This window comes from Copadichromis virginalis, linkage group LG18 (genome assembly GCF_057382275.1).
Source record: "Copadichromis virginalis isolate Kocher_CV1m ecotype Utaka linkage group LG18, C_Virginalis_male_GT1.1, whole genome shotgun sequence".
Lineage (NCBI taxonomy): Eukaryota > Metazoa > Chordata > Actinopteri > Cichliformes > Cichlidae > Copadichromis > Copadichromis virginalis.
The window spans coordinates 31698734-31711630 of record NC_140635.1 but is presented as its reverse complement, the minus strand read 5'-3'; the positions used below and the strand labels follow the sequence as shown (position 1 = coordinate 31711630).

Sequence of the window (12897 nt, the reverse complement as noted above, 5' to 3'; positions counted from 1 at the left end):
GGTTGTCTGCTTGTTGAGACAGTAGGCCGGTGTTCTACCTGTAACATAATGTGCAGTGTTGGTCAAGTTACTTGAAAAAAGTAATCAGTAACGAATTACTGATTACTTCCCCAAAAGAGTAATCCCGTTACTTTACTGATTACTTATTTTCAAAAGTAATTAATTACTTAGTTACTTTTAAAAACATGATTTACAACCTGAATAGGTAATAAAGCAATAGATCTGTCAACCCAATTCTACTTTTTCTGCATAATCCATCATACAAAATGTAATCAAATGGAAAAGTCTCTTTTTTTTAAACTCGTTTTATCAGTTTTAATCTTTTAACTTTATGCATCAAGCAAAAATTAAATTATATGCACCATTCTCTGGCTTGAAGAAATTAGTTTAACATTTAAACCTATTTTCTGCACATTCCAGCACATAAAATAAAATATTTTTGTGTTTACACTCAGTCTTTCAAATAGATGCAAGAAAAACACAGCAGAAAGTAAATAAAATCAAAGACTAGCAGTCCTGTTGCTCTATTTTCACCTGTAAAGCAGGAGTGGGGTAGGCGGAGGTGTGCTCTGGTGCAGGTGTGGCGCAGCAGTCAGTGGAAGAATCCGCGAGTTTCTCTTTGAATTTCCCATTACGTCGTTGCGCACTCGGAGCTTGTTTAGGGTTTTTTTCAGAGTAAAAAGAAGTTTTCTTCCCACGCACAACGGACGCTAATGTTTTTGTCACTTTTTATGGAATCAAACTCAAAGTAAGGTCAGTACTTCCACGCTTTAAACGCTGCATGCTCATACTCTCTCCCGCACTCGATATATGATCCATTGTTGATCTGCAGACAGCTGTTGTCTCACGTCGCACTCGCTTACGTCACTGTCTTGAGACATTCTTGCAAAAAAATCACGGTTTTAGTAACGCAGTAATGCAGCGTTCCTACGGGAAAGTAACGGTAATCTAATTACCGTTTTTGCAATAGTAATCCCTTACTTTACTCGTTACTTGAAAAAAGTAATTAGATTACAGTAACGCATTACGCGTTACTGTAATCTAATTACTTTTAACGCGTTACGCGTTACTGCCCATCTCTGATAATGTGAACATCACATTTTTACAGTATTCTGCTCAGCAATGACTGATGTGAAACTGTTGTAGCAGTTCTCATTTAATGATGTTGAAGTTGGTTGTTTTCAGACAAACACTGTAGAATTTTTTAAAACCATCTTCAAAACGTCCAAAGATGTCAGCCTTTCAGAGCTCAATAAATGACTGCAGGTCAACAAAATCTTGCCAGTTAAATAATATTGCTGTTAGTATTTACACATCTACATTTCTTTTGTCACTGTTGGATATTTGAGCCATTTCAACGAGGAATTTTTATGTGATAAATAGAGAAGGTCTTCAAGTCATGAAAAAATGAAAGGAGAAAAACATAAAGATGTCCCAGTGTTATTAAACTCTGGTCCATTCACAGCACTCTTTCTTCTCATCCTTTTGTCTCCTCACAGATCTACATGCGTTTTCTTGAGTATGAGATGCATAACTCCAATGAGTGTAAGCGTAACTTTGTTGGCATCTATGACGGCAGCAGTTCCGTTGAGCACTTAAAGAATAAGTTCTGCTCCACTGTGGCCAACGATGTCATGCTGGTTACCTCTGTGGGGGTGGTGAGACTGTGGGCAGACGAGGGCAGCAGGAAGAGCAGATTCAAAATCCTCTTTACAACCTTCCATGAACGTGAGTAAATCTGTCTGCCTGAGATTTGTTTCTTTTAAAGATCAAGATTTATTGGAAAATGTTAAATAATGAGTAGAATTTAGATAACAAGTGTTCAGGGGATTGCAACAGTTTATGAAGTATATACATCTATACATCATCTGCCAGTGAGCAAGCACTTGGTAACAGTGGGAAGGAAAAACTCCTGTTTAACAGGAAGAAACCTCTGGCAGAACGAGGCTCAGGGAGGAGCAGCTAGCAGAACGCTATCTGTGTTGGCTGTTGGCTTCTAGGGAAAGGAGTGGTGCTGTTCCTTAGCAAGCCCATAGCTAATGTTGCCTGTTTAGGCAGAAATGGAGCCAAAAGTGAGTATAGTTAAAGTCTGACTTTGAAGAAGAACATATTGCTACAGCCGTATCTTTCCTGCCTGTCTTGTTTCAGCTCCGTGTGAGAGAGACACTTTCTTTTGCCATAGCAACATGTGCATAAATCACACTCTGGTGTGCAATGGCATCCAGAACTGTGTTTACCCATGGGATGAGAATCACTGCAAAGGTATGTTGAAATTCCAACCACCAGCCACATGCTGTTTTCACAAAACACGCCTGTGATTTCTGTCTGTATCATCCCCTCAACCAGAGACGAGGAAACCGAGCATCCTGGATACGCTAGATAACACTAACCTCACTATCATTGGAGTAACCTGTGGTCTGGTCGTCATCCTGCTCATCATCTCTGTCATCATCCAGGTCAAACAGCCTCGCAAGAAATACATCATCCGCAGGTAAAGTCTCGGTAAATTGTTATTTAGTAGTATTGTCAAAAAGAGAACAAGGGGAATTAAAGACTTTAGTGGTTAAATAAACCAAAACATTCAGAACTATAGAACTTTGTAGACATCAAGGCTCTGTTCATGTACGCGGGTATTTTTTGGTAATATTAGCTTTCTCTGTACTTTTTGACCTCCACATATCCAAAACTTCCTTTCAGAGTGAACATTTCAGAAGTATTTACACGTGAAACAAAGATTTTGTCTTGGTAGATGTGTGATGTGTTTTTATAAGAACAGATTTTTAAATAATAAACAAAACACCTGTGTGCATCAGAATATAGCCCAAAATCGCAAGTGTGCAGTTCCTAATAAATGCTGATGCTGCTTCATGTGTGCTTTGCTGGGACTGAGATATACCTTTAACTATCGATTTGATCAATTTGTAGATCTTGATCTATCTTTACTCAGTAGCCAAAATCGCTTGATTTGAGCAGTGTTTAAAACTGCACATTTACATAGTTGTAAAAGAGTAAAGGGCACGACTTTCAAAATTCTGTTACAGGTCAGACATTTTAACCCTCACATTAATATCAATAACAGGGGCTTTTAATTGTAAACATAAAAATGAAGATTGGAAATGACTGAAAAGTTAAGCCAATACTTTATCTCTGAGGAATTGTCGACTTTTTTGTCAATCACAGTACTTCAGAGGTCGCATCCAAATGTCCAAAAGAAGACTCCCCCACTCTTTTCCATGTGTTGTGACCATCTTGCATCCTTAGTTAATGGTGTAGAATTATGAAGTCGCGCCAGATAGGAAATAAAAACTGCCAGTTATTCATACTTAAACCTTCTGGTTGCTGTTCAAATGTACATGTAACGTGCATATGTATTTGCAAATATTACACTCAATTTACGTGCTAGGTGTAAATTCACAAACCTGTGTTCTGCCAGAAAGTGATTTCTGATGTTTCTATATGTTTTCTACACATAACACCTTTGCCTATATTCTTAAATAAACTGTAGTCAGCTGGATTCCCACAGAGGTTATAAAATGAAGAAATAACCTGCTTTGTCTCTATGACTCTGTGTTATTGTACCTACATTACAGGGCTGTGCAGAGAGGTTTAAAGGGGTGGGTGCTCAAAGTTAAAAAGGGGCACATTGAACCAGGCTGAATAACAACAACACACATTTATCAAAAATCTAATATGGGCAACAAGGCAAAGCAAACGTAGCCGATGCTTTACCTGATGGGTACAATGTTGCTGTTGAGGGGTTGCTGTGGATAGTGCTGGAGGGCAGGGCTGTGTTGATCTGAGACTGTAGACATTAAAAAGTCCATAGGAGAGATGGTAGCTGATTAAACAAGTGTCATGAGATAATAACAAAATGCAAAGATTGGTGACAGCGCTTGGAATCATAAGGCAACAAAAACTGTGAGAAATAATTTAGGCTCTGCCTGTGATTCACTCTTTGCTTCTCTTCTTCCTTCCATCCCATCATTTCATATATCACTCTCCACTTGCTGTCTATCTGAGTACAAGGCACAACTTGCTATTGCAATAAACTATAATCTAATTATCCACACCTAACAACTCTTGCACTTAATCTAAAATAAAATGACGACAGAAAAATGTTATAGCCCTGCCTTTAGTAGCCTCACACAGCTCCTACTGTTTCCTCCTCATGTCCTTGCCAGCCATGTCTGGACAATGTTATATCATGAGTAATGTGTTTTTTAAAAATCCATCTAAATAAAACAAACACATGCACGCACACACAATGACATTTTAGACCTTCTTCAGAATACTGTATATACTATGGGCATCATGGTGCTGATCCAGAATCTTTTTTTTTTTTAATTATTTATTACTAGAGCTACAATAATAAAGCAATGAGGAGGGGGAAGTAATAAATATGAAATAATAATAATGGATTGCATTTATATAGCGCTTTTCAAGACACCCAAAGCGCTTTACAATGCCACTATTCATTCACTCTCACATTCACACACTGGTGGAGGCAGCTACAGTTGTAGCCACAGCTGCCCCGGGGCAGACTGACAGAAGCGAGGCTGCCATATCATGCCATCGGCCCCTCTGGTATGGAACGCCAGGACTGCCATAATGAATTAATTAAATACACCATTAAATAATTAATTAAATGTGTCAATAATTAATTAAAATTGGAATTAATTAATTAAATAAATAGTTATGACACATGTAATTAATTAATTATTGACACATTTAATTAATTAATTATTGACACATTTAATTAATTATTTATGTATTTCACATTTTAATTAATTATTGACACATTTAATTAATTATTGACACATTTAATTAATTATTTAATGATATATTTATTTATTTCATTTTGGCAGTCCTGACGCCTGGCTCTCATCATGAAATAATTTTATCTGTCAGCCTCACCCATCAAACTCAGGGGGCGGGGTTAACGCTGATCGAGTCAAAACCATTGCTTTGGCCTGGTGGCCATTGTCTGTGGAAGCTAACAGAACTGAGCTTTGAAAAACCCTGTTTGTGTGTCACCAAATACCGTTTTAATATTTTTTTAGCCGAGAATGTAGTGGTTTAATCTTCATGTGTCTGGTCGGTTTGTCAAGATACAGCCTCTTTACAAAAGTGTTTCGATGATTTCGGAGATGTCTGCCCAGTCTCACGGCAAAGCGTGGGATAGACCCGCTCGCCTCGCAAGCAATCCCACCGACAAAGCGCAGGCCCCGGTACACAGCTGTAGTAACCCCCGCTGACTTCTTTTACTGAGGTTATATTTATCTGTGTTTTATTTCCTGATGTTCTTATGTGTCCTACGTGTTTCAGTCGCCAATTCTGAATTATAACTAACATTAAAAACATGTTTAAGGAGGAGAGAGAGCAAATAAATCTGTTTAACATCTGATCTTTGGGTTTTTGTTCAGTAATCAGCGTGACCTCTGTATAAACACATAGAAGAGATAACGTTGGTGTTTCCGTCATGTAGTAACTGCTGGCTTTAACTGTACAAAGGTTGTTCGACACTATGAAACACATACAGACTTCATGATGTTCGGCTAATATTTTTATTGTGAATATTAATCATGCTGACCTCGCTCTGTACACCACGCAGCGAGGTCAGCATGTCCACGATATCCTCAGCTCCATGAGTTAACACAAAGTTTCCCAGCTGACTATCTAACTTCCAACTATTCCAAAGACGTGAAAATATACAGCATAAAGAAAAGTGTAAGAGACTCAGCAGCAGATTAGAATAACAGTTATACATTTAATAAATCACCAAATGAATCCAAGAAACGAGCAAACCTGTTCTGACAATATGAGTTTGTATTCCCTCAGCTGCAGACTCGCTGCTGTTTAAATGTTTGAAAAGGAAGATTAGATATAAAAAATGTCAAACATAGACTCAGTCTGCCTTCACATTTGATATGAGGCCAGCACGTATAGTGGCCTCAGCAGGCTATTACTGAAATACACGTGCTATATCATAAACTATGATATAAATAGGGAGGTCCTATTAACATATTTAGTTTTAAAGGACACCTTCCTGCCTTTAGTCTCCTTCATGAGCAGTATTAGTTTTCTTCTAACATCCAGAAGTCTGCAAGATGTGTTTCATAGTTTGTAACAAGCCTTTGACAGGTAAACATAACATGACCGAAAAAGCAAAAAAAAAAAAAAAAAAGAGAGAGAGAGTGTTGACATAAGAAGAGAAAATGCTCTCAATTATGGAGACAGGCAAATGGTTCATTTATGTTTGATGTCTGTTTATTCTAGGGCTGCTCAATTAATCGAATTTTAATCATGATTACGATCTGGGCTTTCAACGATCATTAAAAATGACTGAGCCGATTATTAGCCCCTTCCTCATGCTTTACTCTCGCGCTGCTCCGTGTGGCAAATCAAGCGCACTGCTCTGCATTTCGAACACGCATCACAACAATTAAGAGGACCCGAGGGAAGCTCGGAAAGCTAAGCAGAAGTTATTTGGAGAGGAGTGGACTGCCGTTGGTTGAAAAGAGAGGTAAAAAAAAAAAAAAAACTTCAGTGGTGTGGAAACATTATGGGTTCGCGGAGTCAGACATGGATCAAGTAGACACAGTGTGTAAACTTTGCTATGGTGTCGTAGCTGCACCACAGAGCAACACTGCAAAGTTTACATTTTTCATTTATTTCTTTTATTGCAAACATTTGCACTGTTATCAGTATTTGCACACTATTTTATATTATTTTTTAAAGTCATTATTCAATACATTGTTATTGTTAACCCTTTAAAGCCGGTCAGAGCAGCATGCTCGTTTTGTATAACTATTTTTAAATCCCTGTAGAACCTGAACCGCTAAGCTAGCACAATAAATTTTTTTCCATATGAAACCAGAGGAGTTGTACTTACATCTTATGCCATCAGCTTGTCCTAGGTCACGGTTTCCTTCCACATATAGCTTTGCAAAAATTGCATAAAAAGCGCTTGCAGGAACAAAAACATAATATTCCAGAAACACGCTTTGCCGATCTGATCAGCTGTTCTTAACACTTCCCACATTGAAAAAGACGTCAACACGAACTATCGCAAGTGACGTCATTTTCGCGGAAAATTTAGTTTTTTACTTGTAGGCCTTAGAACTCGAATTGCACTGCTGGAAATAGTTTATTTTGATGCACATGCACATTCTTTGCAAATTTGCATCATAGGATTGTTTTTTTGTTTTTCCTGCAGTGTATATAAAAATTGCTGTATCTCCAAAAATAAAACTATGAAGACACTCAAAATAAATTTCCTGTTGTTGTAAACTATTTTTTGCAACTTTTTTTGTATTTAAAGTTTTGAGGGATAAGCCTCTTAAATTTCTCCAAGTAGAAATATATGTAAAAAAAACAAAAACGATTTTCAATTTTTTTGTAGTTTATTGCACTTTTTTGCAATTAATGTAGTTACTATGGACTTAATACATACACATTTTTAAAATATGGGCTATAACAGTTGTATTGATGTATAGCAACTTGAAATGCTCCCACAAATGGCACTACAGCATGTAAAAAAAATATTATAAGCTCTGGCGGACTTGGTTCTATGGTAGATCTTAAAGGGTTAAATAAATATCGTCAAATAATCGTGATCTCAATTTCAGTGAAAATAATCGTGATTATCATTTTTGCCATAATCGAGCAGCCCTAGTTTATTCCTCCCTAAATATCGTCAGTGAAGTTTGCCATGCACGTCAGATTTTCCTGCGCATTTTTATACCTCTGCCAACAGAGAGAGAGAAAAAATCACATTCTAACAGACAGCTGGTGCTTAGAATACAGCGTGTGTTTTTAATATATTATAATTATAATAATGCATAATTATGTGGACATGCATATTAGGTCGTTTTTTAGTGAAATATAATCCCTCCAGAAAGGGAGGAAAAGCCCTGTAACTTGCTTTAAAACTAAATATGTTCCCTAAAACGGTGGACAGAGCTACAGACCCATGACAGCCTGACACAGGTAGCCAGCAGCTATGACCAGCACTACTTGTGCAGTTAATAAAAGGACAGGTAATGTTTGTTGCGTTGTTGCACACACAGCACGCTCGTTTGTTTCAGTTCGTCAGTTGCAACAAGACAGCTTACCAACGTGTACGTAATAAGCTAATACTCCTGGGTGCTATACACTACAGTATACGCTGTACACCTACTTACTGGTTTTGTCGCATCAGTCTGTGTCTCTGAGTTAATTTGTGTTTCTCCTACAGCTCCGGACCGCTAAAAATGCGCGTGCTCTTTGTGAGCTCGTTCCCGGCTCGTAACCAGCGCGTTCTGCCGTCAAGGGCGATCACTGGTTAAATGTGATCATGTGACTGATGCAAGCCAGATCCTTTTATTTAGCAAAACTGTGATTGATAGTTAAATATTATTAAATATTATTGTTGAGGGGCACAGACAGGACTCCGCACGCACACACGTTAATATATATATATATATATATATATATATATATATATATATATATATATATATATATAGCCTCAACAAAAGGGCACCTTGGGCACCCATCAGGAAAGGGGCGGGTGCTCAAGCCCCTCTAGCCCCCCCCCCCCCCCCATCTGCACGTGCCTGCTACATTATAAACAATTCAGTCCTTTATGGAAACTTAATATCTTTTAATAGAACTCTAATGTTACATTTGTTGCAATTTCTGCTGCAATCTTGGCCATATCTCTGTTGAAAAAGTAATTTTTATTGTCAGTGACAATTTTACCTGGATAAATAACAGATTGCAGCACCTACCTTGTAACAGCAATTGTAACAGCAGTTTGCGGCTCAAAGTGACTTGATTTCATTCATAAGAGATACGTTTGACAGATTATATGCAATACGTTTCATTAAGTTCTAATAAACATATATAGATATGCTACGATCATTACAGTATCATGATATTGATGATGTCCGTGAAAGGATTTGTCTGGTTTTCAATTTTTTTGCTTTTTGACTGCAGTTTAGAAATGTGCATATGTATAAAATGCTTGAATTTCAGACCTTTAGTTTCAAATTGCACATGAGCAGCCAGGCATGTTGAAAAACCACATGCTGGCATTTTGTTCTTTCTACTTTTATCTTACAATTTATTCACATTAATGGGAATTTATACACATTTATCATTGTCTGTGTAGCTACATTCAAAGTTTCTGTTGCACATTCCTAAACGTTTATTGTATCTGTACTCTGGAACTGTAGGTCTGGATGTCTGTGCATGTACTCTCTTTACCTCTTTGGATCCACAGAGATGATTTTGATCCTGCCCTCCTCGACCCTGGTTTTGAGCCTCCTCACTATGAACTCTGTACTCTGCGCCGTGCCCCCTCTGGTGAACTGACCGATCCTGCCCTGGCCGAGGACTTTGACAAGTTCCACAAGCTGAGACGCTCCGAAAGCAAATGCATCCGTGACCACCACTGTGGCTCTCACCAGGGCAGTGTCCACGGTAGCCGCAGCAACTTAAGCGTGAGGGACGCCACCATTGTACCTGATGGGGGTGCTCTTGTGCCCCAGTTGCAGCCAGTGATGGTGAACCAGCAGTCGCCCCGACTCTCTCACCACAACACGCCGACGAGTCGACGGAACATTGTGGTGATGAAGCACAGCTACTCACAGGACGCTGCAGGAGGGTACAGGGCAGAGGAGGAGGAGGATTTAATGATGGATGATGGTCCCACCACCAGTCAGCACCACATGTACCATCATCCAATCCACCATGGCCCATCAGGGCTTGACCACACGGTCCATCGTACACTGTCTAATGACTTCTAATTAAAAGAACAACAAAAGGTCCCAAATGAAATTGCAGTAAAAATTAATATTGCAAATAGAGGTGGCCAATTTTTTTTTTTAAAGGTTTTTACCTAATATGGTCAGTAGAGTTCCTTTTTCTCAGACATTCCAAGTAATTTCCAAGAATGCAATCCAAAAGTCTTTTTAATAGTAATTCCCAAAAACCAAAGAGTTTAGGAGCTATCTTGAATGGTACACTGCTATGTCAATGTAATTCATGAGAGATGGTTCCAAGGATGAGTAGGCCTATTTTGCTGGATCACAGTTCCATTTTTTCCTTTTTAGGTTCCTTGTTTGTTTAATGTTTTCACTCTAGGCTAGAATATGTCACATAGATCAAATCATATTTAAAATAATATAATTCATTAATTGTTTTGATGTTTGAAGTGTTTCCTATATGGATGAACATGCCTACAACACCAAAGCAAGAAAAATGCAATTATAAGTGTTATTTATCATCCAATTTACATGTATGTCAGGTCATATTGTGGCTGATTTATTTCATGTTTATTTACTGAATTAAATATTTACCCTCTGCTTGAATTTGACCATGGCACAGCATATTAATCTGTGTGTGTGTGTGTGTGTGTGCGTGTGTGTGTGTGTGTGTGTGTGTGTGTGTGTGTGTGTGTGTGTGTGTGTGTGTAAAAGTCAGTTCATCACAAATGAAAAACATTCAAATGAATTTGAATTTAAATATACATTTGAAAAAAATGTCAGAGTTTAGCCACCAGAACATTATTCACAGAATTCTGGCATTTCACACAAAGTTTATCAGTGATTTTCATAAAATATCTCACATAATATATTCAATGTTCAAGGTTCTATATTTGTCACATGCATAGTTATACAAGTATAACCACAGTGAAATGTAACCATTCATTATCTAGTTACTTTTAAGTTTGCAATTGGAAATTGGTGTTTATTATTATTTGTTATTTTTTATATATATTTTTTATTTATTTATTTTTAACCACGCTCGAAACATAATGAAAGCTAGCTTGAATGGGAACGAAAGCGGGGAGGAACGGTTTGTAGTTCCTCTTTGTTATCCACTCGGGCCGATTATAGCCTTGCACAGGTCGTGTATTACAATGCTTACATGTTACAATAACATATAAATAGCAGGACTTTGAACTATGATAATCTCTTTTTTCGTAACTAAGGACAACATAGACTTGCAATTTGTTCGAACAATATTTAATTTCATTTATGAAAACTTGAGGTCGAATAAGTAAGAGCTTGCTAGCTGAAACACAGTCCCCGCTGTCATTCATGGAGTAGAGTGAACGATTGCAGACGTTGCGTTAAACTAGCGTCATGTCACAAGAGGAGCTCCTGCTGGACTCGGGACAGCCTAATGAGGATAACAGGGACAGAAAGGGCAGGAGCCGCATTGGGCTCGTCGTAACAGGTTTAGTGGGAGGGTCGCTGGTTGCTCTGTACGCAGTGGCTGCTCCGTTTGTAGCCCCTGCCCTGAGGAAAGTCTGCCTCCCGTTTGTCCCGGCCACCACGACTCAGGTGGAAAACGTCCTCAAGGCGTTAAGGACAAGGTCGGGAACCCTGGTGGACATAGGCAGCGGAGATGGAAGGATAGTAAGTACTGTTCTGCCCTCTGAGCCCCCTCAAGAACTATAAAATTATAGTTGCAAGAAAAATAAAAAGGTATTGAAAGCCTTTAGAGAAACCATGATTTTATGCAAGGCGCAGTTATAGATTAACAAAATATAATCAAACTTTAAAAAAAAAAGCAAAAAAAAGCTCGTAAATCATGTCTGATCAATCATGTCTTAGTGATCGCTAAGGCTTTATCATCTACAAGCTCCAGCAGGTGTGTCCCGTAGCTGTTCAGGAGAACAGGGGACCAGTTCCGCCCTACAGACTGTTTAGTTTATGAGTATCTGGGATGTCATGTGGCTGAACAACTGTTATGTTGTTGGTTTACTTTTGTGCTTTGGATCGTGTCTTACACCTTTTGCCATCCTGTCCTAAGCTTCAGGTCAGGTCATAACTGTTGTCCTGATATCGTCTGTTCTTTATACAGTTTTGAAATAGTCCTGGTCTTATGATAGCTGGGCTAGGCTTAAAAAAATCCAGGGCTAGTGCAGTGTTAGGCTTGAAGGTTACCACGCATGAAGGCCAGAGGGTTAAAAAAAAAATTGAAACTGTATTTGCAAACAGCCTTAAAGGGTGAAAATTTAGTTTCAGTAGCAACCAATCTAACATGATTTACAAACGTGTGTGTGTGTGTGTGCTATACTGTTTCCCCTTGCTTCTTGCAGGTGATTGCAGCAGCCAAACATGGTTTTCGTGCGTCAGGGTTTGAGCTGAACCCCTGGTTGGTGTGGTACTCTCGCTACAGGGCCTGGAGGGAGGGAGTCTACCGCTCCACCTCATTTCACATCTCAGACTTGTGGAAGGTCAGTGGTTTCTGAAAACAAACCTTTGTTTTACAGACATCTGCTGTAATGAAGTTAGTCATTTAGCATGTTACTTCCTTTTTCCTTTCTTAGGTCAGCTTTGCTCAATACTCCAATGTTGTCATTTTTGGAGTCCCTCAGATGGTGAGTACCTCTGTGTCTCACCAAAATGCAGAAACTTGTGGAGTTCAAATCATCATGCTAATTATGTTTGTTTGCTGCTTTTATCTTCAGATGGAGAAGCTTGAGCTGAAATTGGCAAGCGAGCTGCCTAGCACAGCCAAGGTGGTGACCTGTCGCTTCCCCTTCCCTACGTGGATTCCTGAAAGTACCGCGGGGGAGGGCATAGACACTGTATGGGTGTATGATGCAAAGACATTTAAATCACACCTGTAACATAAGAAAATCAAGTCTAGAACACCATTCTACTCTCAGATTATTTTAAAAACTTTTGTAAAAATTTTGATAAAACTAACTGTAACTGGAAATAGTTGCATATATCTCTTAACATTTAAAACCACAAAAACAGGAAAAAAGGAAAGGTCAGTGCTGTACATTTGAAATGTGTGACCATGTGAAATGACCATGACAATAAAAATGATGATTGAGTATTACTGTTTATTGTTGTATAACGTTGCCCATAAGTTTCAGTGCAAGTTGCGGGG

At 38.6% G+C, this 12897-nt stretch overlaps 2 protein-coding genes across 2 annotated transcripts in view; both read left to right on the top strand.

The window, feature by feature from the left end:
* LOC146688314 (neuropilin and tolloid-like protein 1) overlaps positions 1-10344 on the top strand; it is a 42772-nt gene extending 32428 nt beyond the window's left edge. Inside the window, exons 7-10 of the mRNA XM_085438571.1 lie at positions 1500-1728; positions 2149-2262; positions 2347-2491; positions 9266-10344. Of these exons, the coding sequence (XP_085294697.1) occupies positions 1500-1728; positions 2149-2262; positions 2347-2491; positions 9266-9791 (1014 nt within the window). The 3' untranslated portion in view covers positions 9792-10344. The remainder of the gene's footprint in view (positions 1-1499; positions 1729-2148; positions 2263-2346; positions 2492-9265) is intronic.
* Positions 10345-10871: 527 nt separating this feature from the next.
* atpsckmt (fATP synthase c subunit lysine N-methyltransferase) lies at positions 10872-12843 on the top strand. The gene is made up of 4 exons (XM_085438220.1): positions 10872-11408; positions 12095-12232; positions 12326-12376; positions 12467-12843. Exons 1-4 carry the CDS (start codon positions 11133-11135, stop codon positions 12626-12628), a joined length of 627 nt encoding a protein of 208 aa, XP_085294346.1. The 5' UTR covers positions 10872-11132; the 3' UTR covers positions 12629-12843.
* Positions 12844-12897: the final 54 nt, after the last annotated feature.